Source organism: Aspergillus uvarum (assembly GCF_003184745.1).
Source record: "Aspergillus uvarum CBS 121591 unplaced genomic scaffold BO82scaffold_31, whole genome shotgun sequence".
NCBI lineage: Eukaryota > Fungi > Ascomycota > Eurotiomycetes > Eurotiales > Aspergillaceae > Aspergillus > Aspergillus uvarum.
The window spans coordinates 237,520-262,668 of NW_020291328.1; the positions used below are offsets into that span (position 1 = coordinate 237,520).

General features: G+C 54.9%; 10 protein-coding genes across 10 annotated transcripts; 7 read left to right on the forward strand and 3 right to left on the reverse strand.

Annotated features, from left to right (window-relative positions):
• Positions 1 to 225: 225 nt before the first annotated feature.
• On the forward strand, positions 226 to 2,389 carry BO82DRAFT_432796 (FAD-binding oxidoreductase). Its single transcript, XM_025640815.1, has 2 exons — positions 226 to 1,307; positions 1,385 to 2,389. The coding sequence occupies exons 1-2, from the start codon at positions 675 to 677 to the stop codon at positions 2,144 to 2,146; spliced, it is 1,395 nt and encodes a 464-aa protein (XP_025491359.1). The 5' UTR covers positions 226 to 674; the 3' UTR covers positions 2,147 to 2,389.
• Positions 2,390 to 3,125: 736 nt separating this feature from the next.
• Positions 3,126 to 5,758, forward strand: BO82DRAFT_402736 (uncharacterized protein; the record flags this gene model as incomplete). Its single annotated transcript, XM_025639337.1, has 3 exons — positions 3,126 to 3,352; positions 4,104 to 4,785; positions 4,844 to 5,758. 3 exons carry the CDS (start codon positions 3,126 to 3,128, stop codon positions 5,756 to 5,758), a joined length of 1,824 nt encoding a protein of 607 aa, XP_025491360.1.
• Positions 5,759 to 5,865: 107 nt separating this feature from the next.
• BO82DRAFT_375070 (putative ABC multidrug transporter) lies at positions 5,866 to 11,043 on the reverse strand (the record flags this gene model as incomplete). The annotated part of the gene is made up of 13 exons (XM_025637456.1): positions 5,866 to 6,094; positions 6,154 to 6,612; positions 6,670 to 7,291; positions 7,356 to 7,420; positions 7,492 to 7,786; positions 7,849 to 8,211; positions 8,276 to 8,438; positions 8,497 to 9,212; positions 9,285 to 9,518; positions 9,581 to 9,860; positions 9,938 to 10,158; positions 10,226 to 10,763; positions 10,822 to 11,043. 13 exons carry the CDS (start codon positions 11,041 to 11,043, stop codon positions 5,866 to 5,868), a joined length of 4,407 nt encoding a protein of 1,468 aa, XP_025491361.1.
• Positions 11,044 to 11,672: 629 nt separating this feature from the next.
• BO82DRAFT_432798 (uncharacterized protein) lies at positions 11,673 to 12,575 on the reverse strand. Its single transcript, XM_025640816.1, has 2 exons — positions 12,159 to 12,575; positions 11,673 to 12,077 (listed from the first exon to the last, which is right to left on the reverse strand). The coding sequence occupies exons 1-2, from the start codon at positions 12,267 to 12,269 to the stop codon at positions 11,928 to 11,930; spliced, it is 261 nt and encodes an 86-aa protein (XP_025491362.1). The 5' UTR covers positions 12,270 to 12,575; the 3' UTR covers positions 11,673 to 11,927.
• Positions 12,576 to 13,111: 536 nt separating this feature from the next.
• On the forward strand, positions 13,112 to 15,017 carry BO82DRAFT_284924 (Zn(II)2Cys6 transcription factor domain-containing protein; the record flags this gene model as incomplete). Its single annotated transcript, XM_025631479.1, has 3 exons — positions 13,112 to 13,192; positions 13,245 to 13,372; positions 13,421 to 15,017. The coding sequence occupies 3 exons, from the start codon at positions 13,112 to 13,114 to the stop codon at positions 15,015 to 15,017; spliced, it is 1,806 nt and encodes a 601-aa protein (XP_025491363.1).
• Positions 15,018 to 15,290: 273 nt separating this feature from the next.
• On the forward strand, positions 15,291 to 16,376 carry BO82DRAFT_284816 (Kelch repeat protein; the record flags this gene model as incomplete). Its single annotated transcript, XM_025631471.1, has 2 exons — positions 15,291 to 15,450; positions 15,508 to 16,376. 2 exons carry the CDS (start codon positions 15,291 to 15,293, stop codon positions 16,374 to 16,376), a joined length of 1,029 nt encoding a protein of 342 aa, XP_025491364.1.
• Positions 16,377 to 16,918: 542 nt separating this feature from the next.
• BO82DRAFT_432801 (BTB/POZ domain-containing protein) lies at positions 16,919 to 18,087 on the forward strand (the record flags this gene model as incomplete). Its single annotated transcript, XM_025640817.1, has 3 exons — positions 16,919 to 17,071; positions 17,125 to 17,245; positions 17,312 to 18,087. The coding sequence occupies 3 exons, from the start codon at positions 16,919 to 16,921 to the stop codon at positions 17,974 to 17,976; spliced, it is 939 nt and encodes a 312-aa protein (XP_025491365.1). The 3' UTR covers positions 17,977 to 18,087.
• A 251-nt stretch (positions 18,088 to 18,338) lies between these two features.
• Positions 18,339 to 19,216, forward strand: BO82DRAFT_383927 (uncharacterized protein; the record flags this gene model as incomplete). The annotated part of the gene is made up of 1 exon (XM_025638056.1): positions 18,339 to 19,216. Exon 1 carries the CDS (start codon positions 18,386 to 18,388, stop codon positions 19,214 to 19,216), a length of 831 nt encoding a protein of 276 aa, XP_025491366.1. The 5' UTR covers positions 18,339 to 18,385.
• Positions 19,217 to 19,419: 203 nt separating this feature from the next.
• Positions 19,420 to 21,247, reverse strand: BO82DRAFT_311501 (S-adenosyl-L-methionine-dependent methyltransferase). The gene is made up of 5 exons (XM_025632408.1): positions 21,002 to 21,247; positions 20,817 to 20,949; positions 20,638 to 20,761; positions 20,125 to 20,570; positions 19,420 to 19,999 (listed from the first exon to the last, which is right to left on the reverse strand). Exons 1-5 carry the CDS (start codon positions 21,191 to 21,193, stop codon positions 19,677 to 19,679), a joined length of 1,218 nt encoding a protein of 405 aa, XP_025491367.1. The 5' UTR covers positions 21,194 to 21,247; the 3' UTR covers positions 19,420 to 19,676.
• Positions 21,248 to 23,202: 1,955 nt separating this feature from the next.
• BO82DRAFT_354899 (ceramidase) lies at positions 23,203 to 24,965 on the forward strand. Its single transcript, XM_025635310.1, has 7 exons — positions 23,203 to 23,312; positions 23,366 to 23,378; positions 23,448 to 23,508; positions 23,595 to 23,738; positions 23,800 to 24,081; positions 24,153 to 24,270; positions 24,402 to 24,965. The coding sequence occupies exons 1-7, from the start codon at positions 23,260 to 23,262 to the stop codon at positions 24,565 to 24,567; spliced, it is 837 nt and encodes a 278-aa protein (XP_025491368.1). The 5' UTR covers positions 23,203 to 23,259; the 3' UTR covers positions 24,568 to 24,965.
• Positions 24,966 to 25,149: the final 184 nt, after the last annotated feature.

Sequence of the window (25,149 nt, forward strand, 5' to 3'; positions counted from 1 at the left end):
GGGGCCAATGCATTCTCCACGCTAGTATGTGAGTTGTTCTGAAATTATTAGATAACACAAAAGTTTCAGATTACTTGCACTCAGACACAACAAGCGTGTTGGAATTCTAAGAATGCGCTAGGAATGTGGCGGGGTGACGAGTCATGCTTTTCAGACAAGCCATTCCATCAAGCATTTGCCTACACACGATAATTTATCTTAATTTTTGACTAGAGATTGGAAAGGCTTCAGATGAAGAATGGACCTGATCAACTCAGGTTGAAACTATTTGTTACTGTCTGTCTGATGTAAGATTGGGTGGGATTGTCATTCAGCAGCTACCCCGCTAGAATTCACCTGGTTAACCAGTTGCCAGTTGACCAGGGGTCTGGCCTGTAAGTGATCCACATGGATATCCACATATCCACTCAGTTCCGGCCTGTCAGACCCATCTTCCATTCACCGTCGATCCAGACAAACAAAGAAACACTGCCCGCATTCCACTATTTAATTGTGTAACACAACAGCTTTACCCCGCCGAGGGGTAAGTAAGCCTTTCCTTCTCGCTATCACAACCACCACCACCACCACCACCAAACAACGCCTTTATAATAGCGTTCTTCTCTTCCCCTTCTCAGCCTTCCCTCCTCACTTCCTCCCACAACACATCCCTTCCAATCTCGATCACAGTCAAAATGACAGACCTCAAAAACACCCTCGATCCTCTCCTCCTCAAACATGCCAGCATAGGATACATCGGGCGCGACTCCGCCTCCTTCTCGGACACCACCCGCGTGTGGAACGTGGGCCGCAGCAAGACTTGCACCCCGCTCGCCGTCCTCCAACCCCAATCCGCCCAAGATGTCGCCGCCCTCGTTCGGTTCCTCCACGACCAGGGCCTCCCCTTCAGCGTCCGCACCGGCGGCCACAACATCGAAGGAAAAGCTATTCAGCACGATGCCCTCCTCATCGATCTCCGCGCCCTCAACTCCGTGCATATCGCCCCCGACCGCAAGTCTGCCACTGTCGGCGGCGGCATCCTGCAGGGGAAGCTCGGGGAGACACTCTGGAAAGAAGGGCTGATCACCCCCACGGGCTCGATCCCGGATGTCGGATACGTGGGCTGGAGTGCCTACGGCGGCTACGGGCTGTTTGCGCCGCGCTGGGGGCTGGGAGTGGATCAGATATTGGGAGCCAAGGTGGTCAAGGCGGATGGGACGGTCGTGGATACAGATGAGGATCCGGAGTTGTTGAAGGGGATCAAGGGAGCGGGTGGCGTATTTGGGATTATTGTTGAGGTTCGCGTCAAGGTTTATGAGGCTAAGCAGGTGAGTTCCCCTATTTACATGGTTGTCGTGGATGATGGGTAAGCGAGAGGAATAGACTAACAAGAAACGATGGACAGCTTCTCTCCGGCGTCATCATGTTCGAATCCTCGGATATTAAAAAGACTTTTGTCGAATTCAACGCTGCGTTCCAGGCCCTCCAGAACGAAGGCATTCCCGACGCTCTGGCCGTCCAGCAAATCGCCATCAATGCGCCCCCGGGCCGCCTGTTTGGGACCATCTTCGTCTGGACCGGCGACGACCTCGACGAGGGCAAGCGCTGGGCCGACCGCATCGCCGCGCTGGGCATCGCCATCATGAACACCGTCGCCCCCACCGCCATCCCCGACTGGTTCCAGGGCAACGGCGCTATGGTCCCTACCAGCGTGTACGGGTCCAGCCGCACCGCCAACGTGCGCCAAATCACCCCCGAGCTGGCCGAGACCATTGGCGCCAGCCTTGAAAAGATGCCCGCCGACCCGGCCACCATGCTCTCCGTGCATCAGCTGCGCGGCCCGTCCGCTGCCGCCACCAGCAACTCCGTCTTTGCTGCGCGCGAGCCGCACCTCATGCTGGAGATGCTTGGATGTGTGACGGCGGAGACCATGCAGGAGGATGCCGAGAAGTGGGCCTCCGAGATGCTGGCCAGCGTGCACGGCACCGAGGCGCAGAACCTGCTCCCCGGCGCCTATGCTTCGCTACACTGTGAGGGGCCTCAGACGCTCTGTGCCGAGGACCGGGTCAAGAAGTTGTTTGGGCAATTTGCCGACGAGGTGGTCGCGCTGAAGGAGAAGCATGATCCTAAGAACTTGTTTGCTCACGCGGTTCCCAAGTTGAAGTAGGGGGCAAGCAGTGTTTACGCATGATGAATTTGTATTATGATAGCACGCATGGATCGTTAACAGTTTGATGAACATCTTCATTTCAATTACTTGCATTGATTCTCCTATGCCTATAACGTCTGTCAGGACCCGTAGCTTAGGATACCGCCCGGCCTGCCCGTCCACATTCTGCTTTGGTATGCTCTCTGCTCTTTTCTATTCAATTGATACTAATGTATCAAGTCAAATCAATACTACTCATATACTCCACTATCTAATGTTCCTGTCAGTCTCCGCTGTCTCAGAGAGTTCAGTTTGTACGCTCGGTAAAACCAATAGTTACAGTTCCCGATACTCGATTTCACCTCATGCTTTCCCGGCAGCAATTGCTGGGATTTAATCTGCGCGGTCCATGGACCGACAGGCATGAGAACCATACCTCCTCCACAAGAAGCCTCACATAACCTCCCTGAACTAATTCCAGGAGAGCCCATGGAAATCCTGTATAAGACGAAGGATAGGCCAAAAAGGTTCAGTGTAGATGATGGTGATGGGGAGAGTAAATGACGTCACTGCGGCATCGGCGCCCGATTTCTGCTTATGTCAGCGCAGTTCTGCGTTCCTGGCTCGCATCCCCTCCTGGACCACGCTGTTTGTTCCTCTAGGATAAGCAGATAAGGTAGTACGTGCATATCTACGAAGATGATGAGAGAGAAAAGCTAGAATGAGGAGAATCAAGCTGTAATATCTGATATATGAAGGCACTTTGTTTTGAGGGTTGATACATCGCTGCTTGTCAGCCGAATTCTGTCCGAGAGTTACAGACCAAGAACGAGACCATCGCTATTCCTGAGGATACTAGAGGCAGTCTGTTTGTACAGTATACAGAGCATATGCCAATCGAAAGGACGACAGACATCGGTCCGTCAGAGGTGCTGAAGAGGAAAGCAGATCTAGTACAGAGCAGAGGTATCATAATGATGCCGCCGTGCTGGGCGTCATGCAGACGGCGCTGGCGAAGATCAAGGCCGGGGCGACCGCCCGCAGCCAACATGTGCCCTTTGAGTTCCTGAACTATACGTGGAACTCCCAGGACCCTATTGCCTCGTATGGTAGCGAGAACAAGAGTCAGCTGCAGGCGGTTAGTCGCGAGTTTGATCCCGAGGGGGTCTTTCAGAAGTTGGTGTCAGGCGGGTTCAAGCTGTTTGCTTTAGGTGGGGAGCGTTGGTATAGAAGACTCATGGTATATGCGGGTAAAGGGGACAGTAACTGAAAGAAAGCATCTCTATGTCATGATTCATTCAAATCTGAGCTCTTTCCGAGCATACGAGGCCCCTCCGCCGACTATCCAGTTGCTTCCGTAGTTGCATCTCGGCGGTCCCGCAATAGCCGCGCGGACCGGTCCGCGTCGGATTCGCATTGTCCCTTAACAGGGCTGAAAAGCAGGTGGTAAGGGAGTGCGCTCTTAGAGTGATGTAGAGTGACTTAGGAACTTTCTCATAACACGAGGGTTTTATTCTGGACTTAGGGCATAACCAAAAGAGGCAAATGTCATAAGTTACGGAGTGAAGAGAGCCTAGAAGTTTTCCAGTTTCGTTATTTGTCTCCAACCTTCTTGATTTTCAAAATCCAGAACTATGTAAACTTAGGACTATCTCAATACGATACCCAAGATCATGAGTTAGATTCAGTATGATTCCCCACAGCTCTAATAAGCCCTAGAATAGGAGCTCGGGCTGAATCGGGAAGGATAGTGCTCCGGGAAGCTCCGAGAGACCCTGGCCCCTTCCGGAGTCCGACGGTCAGTTACCCTGGTTTTATATCGGATCTAGGACTATTCTAGCCTGGTCATTAGGGAACTAGCAGTACTAAGTTAAGTCAAATGAACGAAAGTGGAAAGGCGAACCACAGGGGTGAGTTTGCTAGTGAATGAGACGTAGGTCTTGCTATGACTCGGTAGTCTGTGCCATCTTCCCAGGGTCTTGTCCTTGAATCAGACAGCTAGGTCTATCGATCAAGCCTTCCAACCTTCGATCGACCCATCGCCAATGGCCCACCGCGCCCACCGCATCCCCTGGCGCAGCCTGACCTCGCACCTCAGCCACCGCGCCCCAACCCACACCAGCCCCGATACCACCATCGCCAACCTCTACTTCCGCTTCCTGCCAACCCAAGCCCAAGACCTGGGCCACTTCGCCACCTCCTTCGCCCGCGCTCTCAACGAAGACACAACCGCCGCGCGTCGCCTGTACGCCCCAAGATACCTCCCCCCCGCACGCAACGAGCTACTCCTGGACGACCGCCTAGCCGCGCGCATCCACCCCCTCGCCTTTCCCTGGCACCACTCCAGGTCGGGGGAGTCACGACAGCACGTTCAGAAGACGCAGAAGCTATGCCAGCATGTCGACAGCACCACCGACTTCGCCTGCGGCTGTCCGCTCCCTTACACCGAACGCCGCGCCGCCGCGTTTCTGCGCCCGTACCAACGGAACGACTGTTTCCGATTCGCAGAGGTCAACGGCGACGGGTTCTTTAACTTACAGGTCGTCAGCACGCTGCTCGTGCTAGACGAGATGGAGATCATCTTCCGGCTGTGCGCGCATCCCGAGATCAGGCTGAAGGAGTGGATGCGCGTGCAGGACTGTATGTGTATTGAGCTGGTGAGTATCCCTTTCTCTCTTGTCAATTGATGACTACGGGTTCTGACCTGGGGACCAGGCTGAGTTCGATCACGGGTGGGGCCCGGTTTTCGACGCCGCGCTGGAGATGTATCTCGTTCTGAATACCTTCTCCTGCTTCCCGGAGTTACACTCCTCGTCTTCAGCGTCAAGGTATGCAGACGGGTACAGGGGCTATGTGCCCGACTACCGCGCCACGAGAATGTACCAGCGCCCGGTTCACGAGTGGACGGAAGTCTCGAAGGCGACCGAGATGTCGCGGTACCCGCACCGCCAGTTCCTGGGGCTGGAGCCGCGGTTCGGCTACGCCAGCCGGGTGCGCATCGAGGACACGGAAGATCCGCTCTTCGAGGATCCGTTCTATGAGAAGCTTCGGGCGGAGGATGAAGAGGGACGGCGGACCCGACTGAAGCGGCTCGGGGAGCAGGACAAGGGTGTCTCCGTGGACACGTTGCTGGCGATTGTGGGCGAGGCCAAGGAGGAGGACTGCTTCACGTACGGTGAGCTGCCCTTCGCGCTGTTTCTTGCGTCGGACGCGGCGGGCTTCCGTCTGAGTGAAGAGGATACGGCGCGTGTTGAGGCCTATCTCCGTGAGCGCGGCGTGCCCAACGACTGGGTGGCGGAAGTGACCACATTGAGCGAGGGCAATGAGCGCCGATCGCGACTGCCCGTGCCGCATGATCCGCTCCACGAGCGGAACCGCAGGCAGTTGCGACGGTATCTGCACCGCTGCTGGCAGATTATGGTGCGGTGTAATATGCTGGCAAGGGAGCTGGGGACAGAGATCAATTGGGCGCGGCAGGTAGTCCAGGCTCTAGAAAAGCTGGTCTCGTGTCCGCCGGGGATGAAGCTTTCCAAGTATCGGTATGATGATTCGGAGAATTTGAAGCAGTATACCCGGCAGGGAGAGAGTGAGGAGGTTTCTTATGCGATCCGTGCTCGGGACGAGGAGTGAGTTTGTCTGGCCCGAATGTGTATAGTCTTCATCTTCTCTGTATAGTATCATGACTTCGTGTATAGTTTTATATCTCAACTATAGGAAAGAACCATCACCTCTCCGCATCAATGACTTGAACCCCCGTTTCCGGACTGGTAAAGCTGTCGAAACAGAGAATCGCGACCCAACAGAGCAGCAGGGCTATCCAGCTCTACCAACGCACCGGCATTCAAGACCGCGACGCGATCATACCGATGGATCAGCCGCAGGCGATGCATCACCGCCAGCACCGTGTGGGACGCGAACTCTGTCTCGATGACCTCCTGCATGATATCTTCCGTCTCGTGATCCACACTGCAGACACGGTTCAGCCCCAAGCACCCATAAAACAAACTCCAAGGGGAGAAACATACCTGCTCGTCGCCTCATCGAGGATCAACACCTTACTCTTCCGCACCATCGCGCGCGCCAGACACAGCAGCTGCCGCTGGCCCAACGACCACGAGGTCGGCTTCATCGCCATCTCCAGCCCGCCCTCCCTCTCGATGCGCTCCCACAGCCGCAGCCGCTGCAGGGCCGTGATGATCGCCTCGTCCGCGGCGCCGCCGAACGGGTCAATGTTGAACCGCACGGTGCCCGTCACCAGGAACGGCTCCTGCGTGATCACGGTCAGGTTCGCGCGGATCTCCTCCCGCGGGTACGCGACGAGGTCGTGGCCGTCGATGCTGACGGAACCCTCCTGGATCTCGACCATGCGCAGCAGGGCCAGGATGAGGCTCGTCTTCCCGCTGCCCGAGGGGCCGCAGATAGCCACCTTCTCGCCGGCGCGCACGGACATCGTGATGCCCCTGAGCACCGGGGTGGAGTCCTGTCTATAGGTCACGTTAGCAATCATACTCCTTATGTTCGCTGAGGAGTGGGTGATGTACGAATGACTAGCCACGACATCACGCAGCTGGATCTCCCCGGCGTGCGGCCACTGCACCGGCAACGCCGGCAGGAGCTCCGGGTGACGCTCCTCGGGCTCGGTGGTGGCGGCGTAGGCCTTGACACGCGACACCGCCCCGATCGAGGTCTCCATCTGCGTCCAGTACTTGACCAGCAGCATCAGGCTCTGGTTGAAGGTCATGACGATGACCAGGGCGACGCCGACCTCGCCGGGGTCGAACCTTTCCCGTAAAAAGACCACGGTCGCAACGAGGATCACCGCGAGGATCGTCACCAGGATGTCCAGCACGAAGCCCAGGCACTGCTGCACGCAGTACAGCAGGTAGACCGGCCGCTGCGAGGTGTTCAGCAGCGCCGTGCACGCCGCGTCGAACCGCTGCTGCCACGTGAACGCGCGGATCGTCGCCGCCCCGCTGACCAGCTCCAGGAAGTGCGTGTACAATGGGGCCTTGGCTTCGATGTCGAGGAACCGCAGCTGGCGCGAGGTCCGCAGGTAGAATTTCTGGGTCATGTAGACGATCGCAGCCGCGAAGGGGATGGCTACGGCGAGGTATTTGGCGAAGATAGCCAGGATCACGAGTTTGACAAGGCAGGTGGATAGCACTGGTTATCTGGGTTAGACTGCGGGGAGGGAGGCAATACAGGGCTGGAGGGGTGAGTGGCATACTTGCGATCACGTTGAGTGCTTCGACAGGGAGGCGCATGTCGATCAGGTCCATGTCTTGGCTGAATCTGTTCCGTGCGATGGTGGTTAGCTCCGAATGGAAAGGTATGCTCATGCTGGTGCTGGTGCTGGTTCTGACCTGTTGGTGATGCTGCCGATGTCTGCATTGTGGAAGAATTGGAAGGAGGCACGGAACGTGCTGGTTAACACGTTGTCGTGCAGCTTGATTGCCGAGCGGGAGATTATGGTCACGATGGTGATCCTGTTTGCATTAGACAGTTGGTTCAGGTCGATGGAGGATACCGCATACCAGCAAGTGGCCACCAGCAAGATAGCCCCTGACAGTCCAAAGAAAATATAGACTCCCAGATATGTGCCCACTTTCGAGTTCGGAGTCTTCTCGTTTGCCGCCGTCCACCAATTCACCCATACGGCTACGAATCCATGTCAGCGAATCCTCCGGAGACAATGCAGAGCACATCCTGTATCAACTTACTAGAAAATTCATTGCAGAAGGCCCACATAAAAGCGGATACCAGCGACAAAACGATATTCAGGCGCCCGGCAGCACTGGCGTAGTAAGCGTAGACCGCAAAGTCTCCAGTCTGGCGGCTTTGATCGTCTGTGGCGTCTTCATCGGCCGAATCGAGAGCTTCTGAGTTGGTGTCGTGCTTGTCTACGTGTTCAAGCTTGTCGAAGTCGCTACTCGAGTCGCTCTCGCTGCTAGAAACTTCCGAGACGGTTACCTTGAGATTGCGCACGAAGTCATTACTTTGCTTCAGGGTGTCAAGTGTGCCGGTTTCGATAACCCGGCCATCACGTAGCACAACGACCGTGTCTGCGAACTGAAGAAGGAAACCTATATCAGAGAACGGTCAGTACAGGCACATGTCCTTTCTTTCTCGGAATTCCAGGTACTATACCTGAATGCGTTGCAAGCACGACAGTCGTCTCGAAGGCACGAAACAGCCCGCTTTCTCCGAACAAGCTGCGCGCAATGTTCTCCGTGGCGGTAGCGTCGATGCCACTGAAAATGTCATCGAGCAAAACAACTCGAGGTCGAGCGTACAGTGCTCGCGCCAACGCCTATTGAAATAAGATCAGTGACGATGCTATGAGCAGATACCGGCCCTAAATCACCTACAATGCGCTGTTTCTGCCCCCCACTCAGGGTCAGTCCATTGCTGACAACTGGCGTCTGATCTCGGCGCGGTAGACGCGCCATGTCCTTCTCGAGCCCGCAAGCCCTAATCACCGTCTCGTACCAGGCGGAGTCCATCAGACTCGATCCAAGAATGTTTTCACGGACGGTCTGGCTTTGCAGCCATGGGGTCTGGGCGCAGTAGGCGATGGGAGAATTGTTTCGAGTGACTTCCTCTCCGGCTGATACCGTCTCGCCCAGAATACTCTCGACCAATGTCGTCTTTCCACTACCGATCGGTCCGATTATCATGGTTATGGCGCGACGTGGAATCTTCAAATGGATGTCCTGTAGCACGGGGGCAGTTGTCTGACCCCAGGCGAAACTCTGTCCAGTGAACTCGACTGCACTTCCGTTCTGCTCTGGTGCTTGCTTCTTCAGAGAGCTTAGAGGGATACTGTCGTGGTCTTGCTCTGCTTCCGACTCATCCGCGTCAGGCGATTTGCTGCAGTACTCCTGGATCCGGTCAAAACAGCCCAGACATTCCACCACAGATGGGACGGACTGGATGAAGGTCAAGACTGGGGTTGTCAGCAGTGAGATCAGCGATAGAGAGGTAAAGGCTTTGGCAGCGAGGATGGAGTTATTGTGCTTGACGAGGGCGATGATCACATAGAGCGTGAATGTCGCCATGGGAGCCAGGTTAGAAGGTGAGTTTGCTGTTTGGATTAGAGAGTCTCGTCAGCATTCATTTCTTGTGGGTTTTGCAACATTGAGAGTCGGCGACATACACAGCACCACACTCCCGATCAACAGCTTCCGAAACACCGTGGAAGCAGCCACTTCAGCATACCGCAACCCCCCGATGATCGCAGACATCCTCGGGGAGAGTCCGAGCATCTTCACCGACTTGATGTTCTCCAGCGCATACGAAGTGAAGCGGATCCGGTCTTCCACTTTTTCGATCCAGACGCGTTGCGCGGTGTTGCTGGACGCCGAGAGCTTGAATGTGCAGCCAAAGAAGACTGCATTTCATTAGTATCGATGAATTGTCTTTGATAAATAGGGTAAATGAGGGCCCACTTACCTACGACCATTACCACGGGTACTACACTTGCAACTCCCAGCTGCCTGGCAAGCAGAAAGATGGCGACCGCGATGTCGATCAAGCAGGCCCACAAATCATGGATAGAGAAGAAGCCCGACGTGATCCGCTCGACATCCGTACCCATCAGGGTTACTCCGGTGATCTCCCCAAGGTCGACCGCCCTGGTTCGCACGGTTTGCTGGTGGACGAGGGAGATCAGTCCGGCGCGGAGACGGATGGTGAAGCGGAAGGTGTGGTACCCAGAGAGCGCTGTGAATACCTAGTCACGAAACAGTATGAGCACAAGCATCACGCAGATACACCTGTAGGTTCAACCCATGCAGGTGCGCAACTTACTGCCATGCCTGTGTACACGATCGCAAATGCCGCGATCAGTCCTTTGCCTGAGTCCAGGGCCGCGTCCCTGTTCCCGACCCATGTTACGGTCGCATCCACCAGAAATGGCTGGCAGAAGGTGAAGCCCGTCAGCAGCAGGCGAGGAATGACTGCCGCGAGCAGTGCGCTTAGGTAGGCTCGCATCGAGGTGCGGAGTAAAGCATACTTTGCGGTTTTGTTATCTATAAGCCCGAGAACATACCCAAGTTAGAACCAGACACGAAGCCCCAAGAAATCACGTAACATTACCGGTCTGCGACCAAGCAGCTTGAAGCTGGCGACCAACGACCTCACTGCGCAGCTGAGGATCCAGATCGGGCAGATCATGGACTGAAAGAACCTTGGAGTAGCCCTGGCGGAAGGTCCCCGCCAACCAGGCGAAGCTTGCAAGCTTCCAAAACCCGCTAAATGGCTCTGGGGTGGCGGGCTTTGCGGTCTTTGCTGTCAAAATTGATGCTTTTTCGATCGATTCCAGGATCAACGATAGGAAGGTGAAGCTGATCACGACGGTGAAGATAGCGGCGTCCGCCGTGGCGGCGCGCATGAGCCACAGCGTCCGCACCCGGGCGATTCCCAGCAGGGTGCGAGCGGAGAGATAGACAATCAGCAGCGTGGAGGGCTGGATCGAGCGGCAATGGCTCAAGTAGGACAGCCAGATCGCACTGACGACCGCCACCACTTCCAGCACATCCGCAGCGAGCGAGACATCGTGCCCGGGGATTAGAGGCTGCGACTGACGAAGAACTAAGAAAGCAATTTGGACGACAAATAGTGCCCCAAGTGTCACCTGAACATGTTAGTATCGATGCTAACTATATTGTAGGAACAGTGCGGAAGTAGCATACTAGCTTGGAAGCCAACAGGGCAGACCTCTTGATACGACGAGGCTCGTGCCATAGCTGCCAAACCGAGATCGGAAGAAGCAGCAGGAAGAGAGCCGCGGGCAGGCACGCGAACATCAAATCTTCGAAATAAAGTGTAAAGTCAAACGAGCGACAGGCGAGGCTGACCCGAGGGCCAAACACAGCATCGCTGGCATTCGTGCATTGTGTCGACAACGACGCCATATTCAATCAGTGGTTGTCCAGCAGCAGGGCTTGCTGACAGTCGTCAGGCCTGACTAGAACTATTAAGCTTCCACGGCAGAAGCCAGGAATACTTATATACTTGACTCACCTGTCATCAGATCCCGCATCATGGCGAAGGATTTGTCCTTGGGCGCAGGGTGGAAGGGTAAGCATCGGACTCCGATGGTACCCCTAGCCAGTGAAAGCAGTGTCGAAGATTAATCTACTCCGAGTGGCTGGAGGGCGCTTTGCTTATTCGCTAATTTTACTCCGTCTCATGATAGGCAACCATGATCTGAACTGATAAGGCCTCGAGCCACAATTCTGTGGCTGATGCTTGTAGGAGCATCATCTCACCTGGGCGCCACAGGCTCTACGAATATTGCACGGGACTTTGGACAGAAGGTTCTGGACAGCATCCTGGCTTGATGAGCACGGAGTACCAAGACTGCTGGTGACAGGATGGTACGTGATACGATCCCGGGCAGTATATATCGTTCTGTCGTGGAGCAATTCTGTCACAGAAGGGGGCAAAGCGAAGCGGTTCCTTCACTCGGAGTGCCCGCTTTCAAAGACCAAGAATTTTATATAGTATAATTCATCTTTGAATACCTCAATTTTGGACTGGCAATATAGGGTCCTTTTGTGGCATGTCAAGAATTCAACCAATCTTGCATCAATTCTGACAACATTAACTCCTACAATTGCGTATAAATGCTTTCGAATTGTGTTCAAGAGACAGATAAGCAGATCAAAATTTCATCATTTTACATTTCATTATCCATAGTGCAACGTGACATCAAATCATTCTCCAACGCCACCAAAATTACTTGTGTATCGTCACAAATTCTGCGTTCATAAGACGTTCCGCTATGCAAGATCATCTATTCATCACCAGTGTTGTGGATCTTGTTGGGTAGTGCGCGCTCGAGCTTCTCGGGGACGGCCTTCTGGATGCCCTTAGGCACGATGGAGTCTTCACCGTCATTGAGGGCGTGGGTCTGGCGACCAGTTCCGGAGCCGGTGTCATGGAGCTGAAGAAACAATGTCAGTCACTATACCTCGGAAATGGACAGGCAGAACGGCGATAGATAAAAGAAAATCGTTGGCCATACCTTGTTGGGCAAGGATTCTTCGAGTCCTTGGGGAGCTTTCTGCTGGACCTTGTCGGGGACTCTGGAGCCACCGGTGGCGTGAGAGATGCCCTGTCCGTAATCGTTCTGCATGATGAAGGGTATGTGATGATTCAATTGAAAGTGTTGAAGTGTTGAAAATAGACTGGGTATAGTAATGTTTTGTTCTGTTGATAAAAGGATGATTGAGCCTCCAACCTGACAGGTTATATAGATGTGTTGTGGCTGTTGTTGCTGGTTGAGGGCGTCATCATGGCTTCACCATGCTGTAACTACGATGAGTAAGGAGAAAGTTAGGGTTTGTGGGCGATCATTGGCTAATGGCAAGATGCGGAGAGGATGAATGACAATTGAACCAGGCTTCGTCGCAATGGAGGCCTTATTGAGTTCACAATTGTCTCGATGATGCATGTCCATCAACCTCGTCATGGGAGATGTGGCAGCGACCCAGCCCTTAGATTGTGTGGCACAGGTACGTATCTCTGAGATCAGGAGAGGTTTAGCACCGATTATCTCCGACCTCCGCGACGTGCGCCGATGGTCTAGACACTGCATTGGTAGATCGTATCGATCGGCAGCCAGATCAGGAATTGTGATTCATGCATGATTCACCTAGTCGTAGAACTATTCTTCCGAGTCATCATCCTCCCCGGTTTACAAGGTGAATGATCCCAAGGTGCGGACTAAAATGCGTATTGTACAGTACTTACATGTGCCTATCGTATTGACGCGTTACGTCAAGAGCGGATTGCTAGGCGTAATTTATCGCCACAAAAGGGAAGGTGGCAGTGCAACTCGTGGTACCGGTACTGTAACCGAGGGTCAGGGCAACCTCCCGAGTTCCTGGCTCCGGATCTTGACACTGCCGGGTTGCAAGATGCCAGAGAAACACCAGCCTTACTATCGACTCCGCACCTAACATGCCTCCCAATGGTATGACAACGACTAATACAAAGTCAAGCAAGATAATTCGGAAGCACGCAGGCTGCAAGTCATGCCGGCGGAGAGGTAAAAAGGTGCGTCTGCCGTAATTGTGCTCCAGGGACCGTCAGTCTGATGTATTACCAGTGCGATGAAGCCAAACCTTACTGCCGCGCCTGTGTCCGGTTATCGCTGGAGTGCAGTTACGGGGTGAATTTGACTTTCCGACACATCGGCCAAGCTACTTTTCAGCGACATACGCAGGTGATTGTCGCGTCACCTGCGGCGGCAAATCCCGCCCCTGCCTCGAGAAGGGCTCGTAGTGAAAACGGTCCGCCGGCCAAACCCCGTCTCTTCAGTGACCTCACCGCAGCTGGAATTTCTCCTTTCCCACTAGACCCTGGAGATGGCCTTGAGGTCCGCTACCTGAGCCATTTCCAGGATCATGTACGCCATCTGCTGCCCGCGTTGTCGATGACGTCTGTGGGGGGGATTTTCGACGCCCCCTATCTTCGTGCTGCCGCTGTCTGCATCTCGGCCTCCAGCCTTTCCATGCTCAACGCACAGATCCAGAGTCGTCACCGCGTGGATGACCATCAAACTCCTGTGTTTAGCCCTCTGGTCGATTCCCGCCATCATCGCCAAGCACGCAATTACCATGACCGCGCACTTCAACTCTGCCGCACCGCGAGTGCAAGCGATGTTGCACACAATGCAGCCTCGATCCTGCGGACCCTCATTCTCCTGGCTTACTACCACCACGCCTCGACAAACCATCTCAATTTCCGTCTAGCAGTTTGGGACACCCTCCGATTTGTGTCACAATGCCGGGAGCAGATCATGCGCTCCCCGGGCGGGATCGGGGCCTTGCAGATGTGGCACCGCCTGTGTGTCTCCCATCGCCTGTCGAAGCCACCCTCGCTGCTCCTCGAGGGCGAGGGGGTCAGCTCGTTCGGCCCAAACTGTTTCCCAGATCCCACCGATCATCTGTATCTCAGCTGTGTTTTGGGGATGAGTACAGATGATCTCATTTATGATATCTTGGTCAAGACTATGGAGATACGCTCCCGGCTGATTGTGTTCCGTTCGGTAGCCAGCACGTACCGGATCCAGGACTCGTCGAGAGAAATCGGTCCTGTCGCGCATAAAGTGTTGAACACAATGCTGGGGAGATACTCTGCACCGGACGAGTATGACGAAGCACAAGAGGGCTTTGTGCGAGGTTCCCACTTGCTGGGCTTATTGACGATTCAGAAGGAACGGCTGGAGGTGTGGAGGTCGCGTGTGAAAGAGAGCAGGCAACTCGGCGAAAGAGTTGTCGGTGCAGCGACGGAGGAAGTATCGTGTGGTGATACCTCGATTCCCTACCACTGGGCATACCCTAGCCATCGTGATGCGATGAACGCGGTCTACTGTATCCTTTGCGAGATGATGTTCGAGGAAGCCCACGGGGCGTTCATGTCTGATGGGTCTCCCACCGACCGAAATTCAGATTCTCCTACAACTAAGCTTGACGACTTGGCGCACGGCGCATGTCAAATTATAGGCACGTTGGACTTTACGACATCGAGCACGGCGGATGTTTACACATTCAGTCTGGCAGAGTGCCTTCTTCAACTTGTCTTTCTATGGCGATCCGATACCCTGTTCGACTACATCCTCACCATTGTATGGCCGGAACTTGAAAGAAAGACCAGAGGCTTCGAGCATTCGCACTATCCCACCCATCTCGCCAAGCGCATCATCTCGCAGATCTCGGGATACTGGTCCCAAGGACGGGCGGTGACGTTGGTTATGCCGGCAGTGCCCGAAGACATCTCGAAATTGAAGCTGCTGGACATCAATCAGCCAATCGATGTGGTAGTGTGCGGACATAATGCGGATGGCACGGCATGGATGGAGAAAACCCCGCTACGATGAACTGGGAGAATTGAGTGTCCATCAAAACCCACGGTCGATCAATTTAATCAATGCCAAGACCATAGCTCTAAACCCCATCGGGGCAAATTTTACGCCCGTATCAGCTTTACGGCGATACAGAGCCGTCAGACCCACCCCCAGCGGCATACGAGTTCGACCCAGGGAGTATCGCTGGCTATATAATCGACTTCACAGGCCACCGCTCAGCCCTCAAAGCAGACACCATTTCCCCTTCACATCCCCCCAAAACCCGCGACAACAGATCCAGTCATCATGGTACGCGCTGTCTGGACCCAGCTTCTGTCCGATACCTCGATCAAGAGGTCATCGCAGACCCTCACCATCCTAGGCGACAACGCCTACATCTACGGCGGCGAGCTGCGGCCCCGCGAACCCGTCGATTCCACTGTGTACTCCCTCCCTTTGAACTCCAGTAAGCATGCTTTCGCTCTCAGCTCGAATCTCCAAACTGCACAGTCCCGAACCCAAGACTCACCTCAACCAGCATCACTCACCACCGCCACAGACATAAGTCAAACCTCCACCTCCACCACTGCCCCGCAACCCAGAGTCGGGTCCGCCGCGACCGCCCTCGCCAACAAACTCCACATCTTCTCCGGCCGCGGCGGCACCGCCATGGCCCCGATCGAAGAGAACGGCTCCTTCTGGGTCTTCAACTCCATCGATCGCGCCTGGACGCAACTCACCCCATCCGATCCGGACGCGCCGTTCCCGGTAGGCCGAAGCTACCATGCCCTGACGACCAACGGCACGGACACCATCTACCTCCACGCAGGCTGCCCGGCCACCGGCCGCCTCCGCGACCTCTGGGCGTTCGATGTGGTCACCCGCCGCTGGCGCGAGTGCGCCCCGGCCCCCGGCCCGGCCCGCGGCGGGGCCTCGATCGCCTTCGCGGAGGGGAAGGTGTACCGGATGAATGGGTTCGACGGGACGAGCGAGCAAGGCGGGGCGGTGGATGTGTATGATCCCGTCGCGGATGCGTGGAGTACGATTGCGTATGTCGCGGATGGGGTGTCGGGCCCTCGAGCTAGGAGCGTGGGGTGTTTGCTTGCGGTGCGGTTGCAGGGGCGGCCGACCTTAGTGACGATGTTCGGGGAGCATGATCCCAGTAGTTTGGGGCATCAGGGGGCCGGGAAGATGTTGGGGGATGTCTGGGTTCTTGATCTCGAGGTGGGTCGGTGGGTGCTGGTTGAGGTCGAGGGGGTCCAGCCGGAGCCGAGGGGGTGGTTTGCTGCGGATGTTCTTGAGGGGAGCACGTCGAGTGTTGTCGTGCATGGAGGGCTGGCGGAGTCGAATGAGCGGTTGGGAGATGTGTGGCGGTTGGAGTTGGAGGGATAGGCTTAGGATGGCTCGCTTCTTCACGCGGTGGTGATATTGGGGAATCATGTGTTTTGGAGGATGTCTGAGGCGGTCTTAAGGGTTGTGGCTCATGTTCTACACAGCTGATCAGGTACCAGCAGCGATTGAGGGACCTAAAAGAAGTCCAAGAATGTACTGACAAGACCAACGGGTTGCAAATGTTCATCTTCAAGTCTGTGTGCTTCCTGTGATAACAAGTAAGTAGGGTTGTTTTAGTATTGTATTGGCAAGGGGCACAAAGAAGCAAGAGACAGAGGCCAGAAATCTCTAGGCGTGTTCCGTTCACAGAAACAGAGAATCTCCTCCAGGCTGCAGCAGACCGAACGCATTATTCTGCACACCTCTCATAAGTTGACCTTGACCACTGAGGTAGACTAGAAACAATAACATCCACACCAAAGTGTCATTCCCCATACTCTGACGACGCGTCCGAGCTCCGAGTTCCCACCTTGCCGGCCCGGTCACCTCGCAACAGTCTGACCATCCCAAATTCGTTTCCAAGTCACCTCTCATCTCTCAAAATGTCCAACAATCCCGGAATGTTCGAGGATGCGAAAGCGGGGGAGCTCTGCGACCTGGTGCTAGAGTGTGATGGGGTGAGGCTTAGCGTCCACAAAGTCGTGGTCTGGAATTGGTCCGAGGTGATCAAGACTGCCTGTAAGAGCAATTTCAAGGTAAAGCCTGCCACTCCCACTGTGTTCAACGAGTTGTCATATCAACACCAAAGAAGGAAGGTCGCACCAACGTCGTCCAGATCCCGGATTTCTCTCTGGCTACCGTGAAGCGGATGGTGGAGTACATGTACCTCGAAAAGTATACGTTGGGTAACGAGCTTAAATGGATTTCAGGTGTGTGGCTCCCAATACAAGACTCCCGCGTGTTCGTATCTTAGCAAATACTCATTGAAATACAAGAACTCGCGGGCTTAAGAGTTGATACGAGCTCGGATTTGGCCGCCGCTCCCGCATCGGACACTTCCCTGGATTTCATCTCTCTTACGGAGTCGGCTAATGAGACTACCGATTCCACGCCACCCACCACTGCGGAGATACTGCGTCCTCATCTCGAGATGAGTATGATCGCCGGCTACTACCTAGTCCCGGGCCTGGAGACCTTTGCGCTGGAGGAAATCACCAAGGCACTGAAACAAACCTGGTCGCCTGCTGGAATCGATGATTTGATTTCAGAAGTCTACCCTTCGCTTCCGCACGAGGCGACTCGGAGGCACCTATCTGAACTGGTTGTTGAACACCTCAACGATGTTCCGATCAACGAGACTCTTTTCCCGGATCCATTCTCCCTCCAGGTCATTTCAGCGCTCAGGCGTGAACTAACAACAGCTAAAGAAAGTATCAAAGCGCTTACAGAAAAGTCACTTCTTTCGGACACTAATATGGACTGGGCGCGGCGACAATATCTGCAACTGAAGGCTAATCTGGACAATCTCCAGGATATTAGGCACTGTCGCCACTGTGGAAAAGGATTTAACTGTCAAGTTGAGCATGCGCGTTTGGACGAAGTGGCATGCATGATCCGATGTAGGGAGTGCAGGACTCGACATTATGGACCTCCATTGTGATGGTTGGCCGGTACACCTGCATGGATGCTTACAGTAAGTTTCAGGATGAATCTGGCTTCAGGGTGTGCCTTGGCACAGACCCAATCATGATCTGTCGCTATTGATTTCTGTACAATTTCTGGAATCAAAGTATTGGCCATTTATCACGATTCTGTTGGATTACCTTTTTATTGTATAGCCGGCTGAGTCATCCGCCCAAGGAGAAAGATCACGTGCTCAGGCACTAGTGGAGAGGCAGCCACCAATCAACTGTCCATTGGCAACGCCAAAGGCGATCAGAGTTTGTCGCTCATCACGTGGCCCTGCTCCCCGATAACATGCTATCAATAAATGATTGATCGCGACCTCGCCTCTCAGCCCCCCAAAGAACAAACATAATTAGAAAATAATACTAGACCACCTTAGAAACATGAACCTAGACACTCAGACCACCTCATCCACGCAACCAGCCTCCCCCCAAAACCAAAACCAAAACCCACCTCAAACCCCACCAGCAAACACAGACACAATGCACGAACTCCCCATCCAACCGCGGGGCCTCCTCTGGCAAACCAACTTCATCACGGCCGCCCACGAAGCTGAACTGCTGCACATCTTCCGGCACGACCTGGAGTGGCCCGCCCGCCCCGGCCGCATCTCGCTGCACTACGGCTACACCTTCGACTACAAGACCTTCAACATCGACCCGGCCATCCCCTACCGCCCATTCCCAACCTGGCTGATCCCGTTACTCCCGGCCCGCGAGCCCCGCGCCCCGGATCAAGTCTGCCTGCAGTACTATCCGCCGGGGGCGGGGATCCCGCCGCACGTGGACGCCCACGGCCCGTACGACCAGCTCTACGCGCTGTCGCTGGGCAACCCCGTGCTGATGGAGTTCCGGCGCGGCGAGGACCGGGTGGAGGTGGACTGCGAGCCGCGCAGTTTGATGTGTATGAGTGGTGATGCGCGGTTGTTGTGGACGCATGGGATTAAGAAGCGGAAGACTGATGTTGTGCGCGACGAGGGTGGGGAGGAGAGGGTGAGGGTGAGGGGGGAGCGGTGGAGTATTACGTATAGGTGGTTGAGGGAGGGCGGGGAGTGTGAGTGTGGGGATTTGCGGCTCTGTGATACCGCGCAGCGGCGGGCGGGCGTCGAGAAGGAGAAGAGGTCGGTTGTTGCGTTGAGGGAGGCGGCGGAAGCTGCTGCTGGTAGTGGTGGGGATGAGGGTAAGGAGGAGGGGGAGGGTGGTGGTGACAGTTGAAGCATGTGGGTTGGTTTTGGTGGTGTCTTTGTATTTGCAGCCTCATACCCTAGCTTTTGAATTGTATGGAGTCGGTTTTGTGGGAGGAACTTAGATGTCAGGTTGGTTGGGTGATCGGCTGGTGCTTTTATGGTCATCAGGCAGATCGATTTTGGTAGATCATATGTGTAGAAATCTTGTAGGAAGGATCGGTGATATGCCAGGTGTCTGTCATAGTCCAGGCGTAAGCAGTGTATTCTCCACCTAGAAGATCTAACATTTCTGGAATTTGATTCTCGTCCTGGGCCATGGTGTTCAATCAAGCAAAATCAACTCCTAGGCTCTTACATCACATTATGAACTGGGCTCATAGACTGTCCAAGTCTCGCGAATTGATTATCACCGAACTTGACTGTTTAGTATCATGGCAATTGCCTAGCATACAGTTGCTTCAAGCTGTCAACCCGCAGATACAGAACCCCTAACTATCCGTACTCAACTTCGCCTCAATAACACTCTGCGTCGCCAGCGGCGAACTCCAGATCTTCACCACGCGCAGTCCCACCGATGCCAACAGGTCCTGCCACATGCCCTCAGTGCGCTCGAACGCCGACACAAGCACCATCATGGTGTGATCGTAGCCCGTGGCCTGCGGATGCGCCCCGACCGCCGGAATCACATGGTCGTGGATCAACAGGGTGCTGTACCCGGGGGTCATCGCATCGCGCAGGTGCTCCAGGATCTGCCGGGCCAGCGCATCCGACCAGTCGTGCAGGACCCCGTGCAGGTAGTAGGCCCGCGCGCCTGTGCAGAAGTTGAATCATGCGTTAGCCATGTTCCTCATACCGTACACTTTGCCATTCAACACAGACCCTCCTCAGTGTGAACACAACCAAGAAGAAAGAAAGTTGGGAAGGGGGGTGGCATACCCTTCACCGGCTGCGGCGTGAAGAAATCATGCGCCATGACGCGCACCTCCGCGGGACAGATCGCCTGGTGCACGACCTCTGGGCGATCCTGCAGCACCAACCGCCCCGCGAGGCCGGGCTTCTTGCCCAGGAACTTGTTCATGTCGTGGCCGACGTTGCCGCCCACGTCGACCAGGAGCGGGGCTCCAGACTCATCGGGCTGGTCGTCCGCCAGCCGGTCGTAGGGAATGATGTCCAGCATGCCCGCCTGCTTGGCCATGACGCTGCCCATCACGTTGTTGAAGACGGCGCCCTCGGCCGGGTGCTGGGCGTAGTAGTCAAAAAGCGAGCCCTGGAAGTTCTTGGTGTACTGGAAGATGCCGTTATTGGGGTCGGTGGGGTTCTGGTATTGGGTCTTGGCGAGGTATTCGGGCATTTTGGCAAAGCAGGGGTTCACTGTGTCGTGTCTGGGCGTTTGGTTTGGGGGTTAGTTTGTCTGTCTTGTGGGTGTTGGGGGACTCAGCGGGTACGGACAGGAATGGGATCCAGGCTCCGAAGACGGGCTCGAGGAGGGATCTGCTGAATGCGGATTGCTTGTAGTGGTCGGCGGAGACCTCGATGATAACGTTGGTGGATGCCAGATTGCGGAGGATGCGACCTACTCAGGGTTTAGAGTCGTGGGCAGATGCAGATCATGTGTCACTTTGTCTCACCGAGAAGGACGGGGTCTGAGCCGGTCAGTTCAGCCAGCTGGGCGGTCGTTTGCTCCGCCTGTTCTCCTAGTTGGAGCCATTTTTCGAAGAGCTGAAGGTCCTGGCTCACTTTCAGGGCCGCGGTCAGGGCAGGCTGGAGGAAGTGTTAGCATCGCAATCTCATTATCACTGGCTGGCGATTCTACCTGTGTAAGGCAAAGACGCGCCACGGTATCCCACGAAGTCTCTAGGCGACTGATCAGAGAGTACGCCTCTCTCAACGCTTTGACACGGTCGCCATCGTACGCAAAGGACGTGCGGTCAATACTTTTGATCGACTGAGTAAATTGGTCCACATCCACATTAGTAGCAGGAGTCGAGTCACCGGTTGACGCCATTGTGGTTCGGCAACAGATGGCTTCGGAAAGTGTGAAGAAAGCGATCGGACGGGGTGCAGGGGGGGAAGTACTGTGTATTTCTGTCAGGGGCGATTGGGTCTGGGTCTTGCAGGCTGTCAGCTACCCCTCACAGCACTAGATGAAATAAGTTTGGCCCAGCGCAGGTTGGCGACCAACGAGCAGATGCGCACTGACAGTCGGCAGCGGGGCCCGGTCAATCGGGTCCACGCTGATGGTGGAGATCGTCAGACTTAGGGCCCGCCCACCGCCACCGACTCTTCCCCTCGCATACCGCGGCCCAAGTTCTTGCTGCTGGGTACATATGCATGTCGATCGATGCAGTACTAGCGTAACCCTTATTGGAACTCTCGACTGCGCTTGATTAATATTGGTTGCCCTGCTCTGAAGGATGCTTATCGCATTCACTCTCATGTGTGTCTTACGCTGCATGAAGCGAGACTCCGAAGTGTCACTGACAGGTCTTTGACCTGCATGCTGTGACTCTTAATCAGTGCCCTTTACTGTCACTAGAGAGCACTAGAAGCTTCCCCCGCCCGGCGGCGACAATAAAGGGTGGCAATCCACGGACTCTATGGTGCGACCCGGGTCCACACATCGACCATCCCCTTAGATCGGACGCCATCGTCCCAAGTTAGCTTCGTCGTCGGATGTCAAGCCGGAAAGCTTTTGCTTTCCATGTAGATCTGTGGTGGGTCAGTGGCCTGTCAAGGCTCAGTTGACGAAGTGATCGTGGCTAATAGTTGTGGTCCACTAAAACGGATTTTGTTCTCATGCCGAGTCCAGCTGCTGATAAAGTGTCTAAGCATCAAGAGACACAATTCTTCATGGATGATGATGATAATCTATCATCGCCTTTGCTTCTCCACAATTAATTTGCCGGTGACAGGTGGATAGTCGACGGAACTCACTCGTCATTCTGAGTGCGACGAGAGCGTGAGAACCCATCATGCACAACGAATGCTGAAATATGGCAGAACTGAATTTTCGACGGATCTATGGCTGCAACAAAACTCAGGCTGTAGTAAGGCTATGAGCCCTGCAGGTTCGAGTTTTTATTATTGGCGTGATCAGGAGCGCGTGAGCGAGCCAAGCGAGGTGCTACGCATGAACATGAACGGGATGGCACTTAGAGGTATCTGCGGGCAGGCTCAGACAGCCCGCTTTCGGCCGAAAGATGAGCATGATGGTGCAGAAGCGGACCGTGTGTCGTACAAGACGTCTCTTCCGGGGTGCAGGAGGCTGCACAACAGTACCAACCTGCCGGGTACCAGATCCTGAACACGAATAGAGGGTTCGCGGGAAGGCAATCCAGCCGTAACATGGATGCCATGCGAGCCAGGGTCCAAGATCCAAGATTCCAGATCCAAGTTGGCTGAGAGCGGGTCGAGCCGTAGTCACCGCCGTCGCAGCCACAATCCCATGTGACCTGAGCCTCAGCCACACCACACGCTGTGGCTTGGGCAGCGGACCCAATTGTGCCGACCGGGCGGGTGACTTAATGGCCTGAATGATCTCTCTGTGCCTGTACTCTCTACCTGCTGCTGCTGCTGCTGCTGCTGCTTGCTGCTGTACGACATCACCATGAGTGCCAATTTCCATTCATCAATCTGTCCTCGTTGACCACATGATTTATTTCGAATGACGAATGACTATGTCTTTGCGCAGTGATTCAACTTGTTCTGTGTGCGTTCTTGCCACAATCAACGAGATATGAAACAACTTACAACAGAACGTAGTAGCGCTGTATATTGTTGGACCCAACCTTGAAGTGCCAACAAGAAGACAGTTCTGGGATGAGTGACCAATGTGGTAGGTATGGTTGGCTGCCGGGACGGGCACAAAGCTTGTGATGCCAAGCCCGTGCATAAGAAGTGGATCCTCAGTTGCCCTGCTCGAGTCCTCGACACGTCGCGCTTCTCTTCACAAGGCAGCAACAAGCCAGCCCCGGGATCCGCCGGAGTTCTCTTCCATTGTACCTTTACACCCACCACAACAACCTCACTCGCTTCTTCCACCCCCGACGTCCGCAGGGTCATTATCCCCAGATGGATGTCTCGCTAAAGGACCCTTTTTGGGGCCCGCAAACATCCTACTTGAAGTAAGCTTCCTCTCAACGATCACCCGATCACTGCCGTAACTCACACGCTGTAGCTTTTGTGAAGAGGTATAGTCCATGACCCCCCATGGGCGATCAACCCTTTGGGAGGACAGGAACTCAAGCCCCAGACTGTAGGACTATGTCGTCACTCGCTATGTGGCTGAATTCATCAACACCTGCAGCAGTCTCATCTACAGTGCGTCAAGGCCTCAATCAAGGGGCAACATGCCCCCGAAGTCTGATGCGCACCAGCTAACATCAGGCATTGCCACACATCCGCAGTTCTCTATGGAATCTACGGCTTGAGCCAGCTGCGATCCAAGCCCACTGCATCCTTCGCCCGGGCGGTCCCCTGGTTCGGTCTGATGGGCGTGGGGATCTGCTCGGCCGGGTACCATATGACCCTGAAATACCACACGCAGATGTGTATGTCACCTGACTTGATCGAAGGCATGCCTCTACCTCAGACTGACCGTGCTGAATCCAGCGGACGAGCTCTCGATGCATCTGCTGACCACGCCCCTCGTGTATCGGGTTCTCACCTTCCAGGTGAGCCCGCAGTGGCGGCGCCTCATCGGCATCGCGCTCGCCCTTGAGTTCACCACCGTCATGGTCGTCCACATGATCATGGACGAGTTCCTGCTCCACGCCGTGACCTTCGGGGCAGGGGCGTTGCTCATCGCGCGGCGAACCATGCAGATCATCTCGCAACAAATCCCCAATCCCGCCATCAAGCAGAAGACCCGTAACATCGGGCGGTTCGGGATTTGTAAGTTTTCCCCTCCCTTGGCACTTCGACGCTTTTCATCCCCAGCCGGGCGGCTACTGACAAAAGCACAGTCTGTTTCCTCTTCGGCTATTTCGCCTGGCTGGTCGATGTGTGGGCGTGCAACCACTTGACCCGCGTCAGGGAGCTGGTTGGCGCTCCGGTCGCATTTTTCTTTGAGCTGCATGGATGGTGAGTCTTTCGACCCTCTGAGAGCTTTTGTAGTTTTTGTCAGTCGTGGAGGCAAGATGCTTGCGAACGCTTTTTGCTCTTGTCTTCCACCACAATATCCAGGAGTAAAAGCTAACGGTCAAATCGGGTAGGTGGCACTTCTTCACGGCTATCGGGGCCTATGTTGCGGTCGCGGTGGTCGATATGATCACCTCGGGCGAGGTGCACACCGACCCCTCGCCCCAGCTCGCCTGGCCGGTCTCGCTTGCCGCCCGGCTCATGGGGCCTGATGCAGCGCAGCCGAAGAAACAACGTTAGGGGTCCTGTTTCTCTAACCAGTCAAGACGCGCGCGGGCGAGGAGCTCTATGCTATCCTGGTGTATACCTTAGACGATCGAGTCAGTCTGGGATGGCGGGCGCTTTCCCGGCGACATGCGTCCATGGCAGCGTTTTGCGTGGTGAAGGCGGCGTTAAAAGATGAGTCTCAGGACATGAGCGGAGGATCTCCGTCTAGAGGGGAGGGGGGGCTCCTGTGCGGCTAGTGCACTCACTAGCTTCAGTGCCAATAAACAGACGTCAGCCCGGTAGATTATAGAATCTTGAAGCCTGGTGATCAATTTGTCAATTGTGTCAATTACTGTATGCAATCCTCGAGGAGCAGATAGAGATATATTTCGAGCGAAGATGCGAGGGCTGATTGTTGAAATCGATGCCACTCACCTGTTTTCTTTCGTTCAGAGAGGCCTCTTTTTTTTTGTTTCTCTTCGCTCCCGTCTTCATTCTAAACAAGCGCGCATAATCCTCAAATCAAACTCATTGTAATGACCTCACTGAGTCCGTGGAAACCCATGCACTGACATTGTGGCCTGATTACTCATCAGAGAGCATAGCACAACTCCC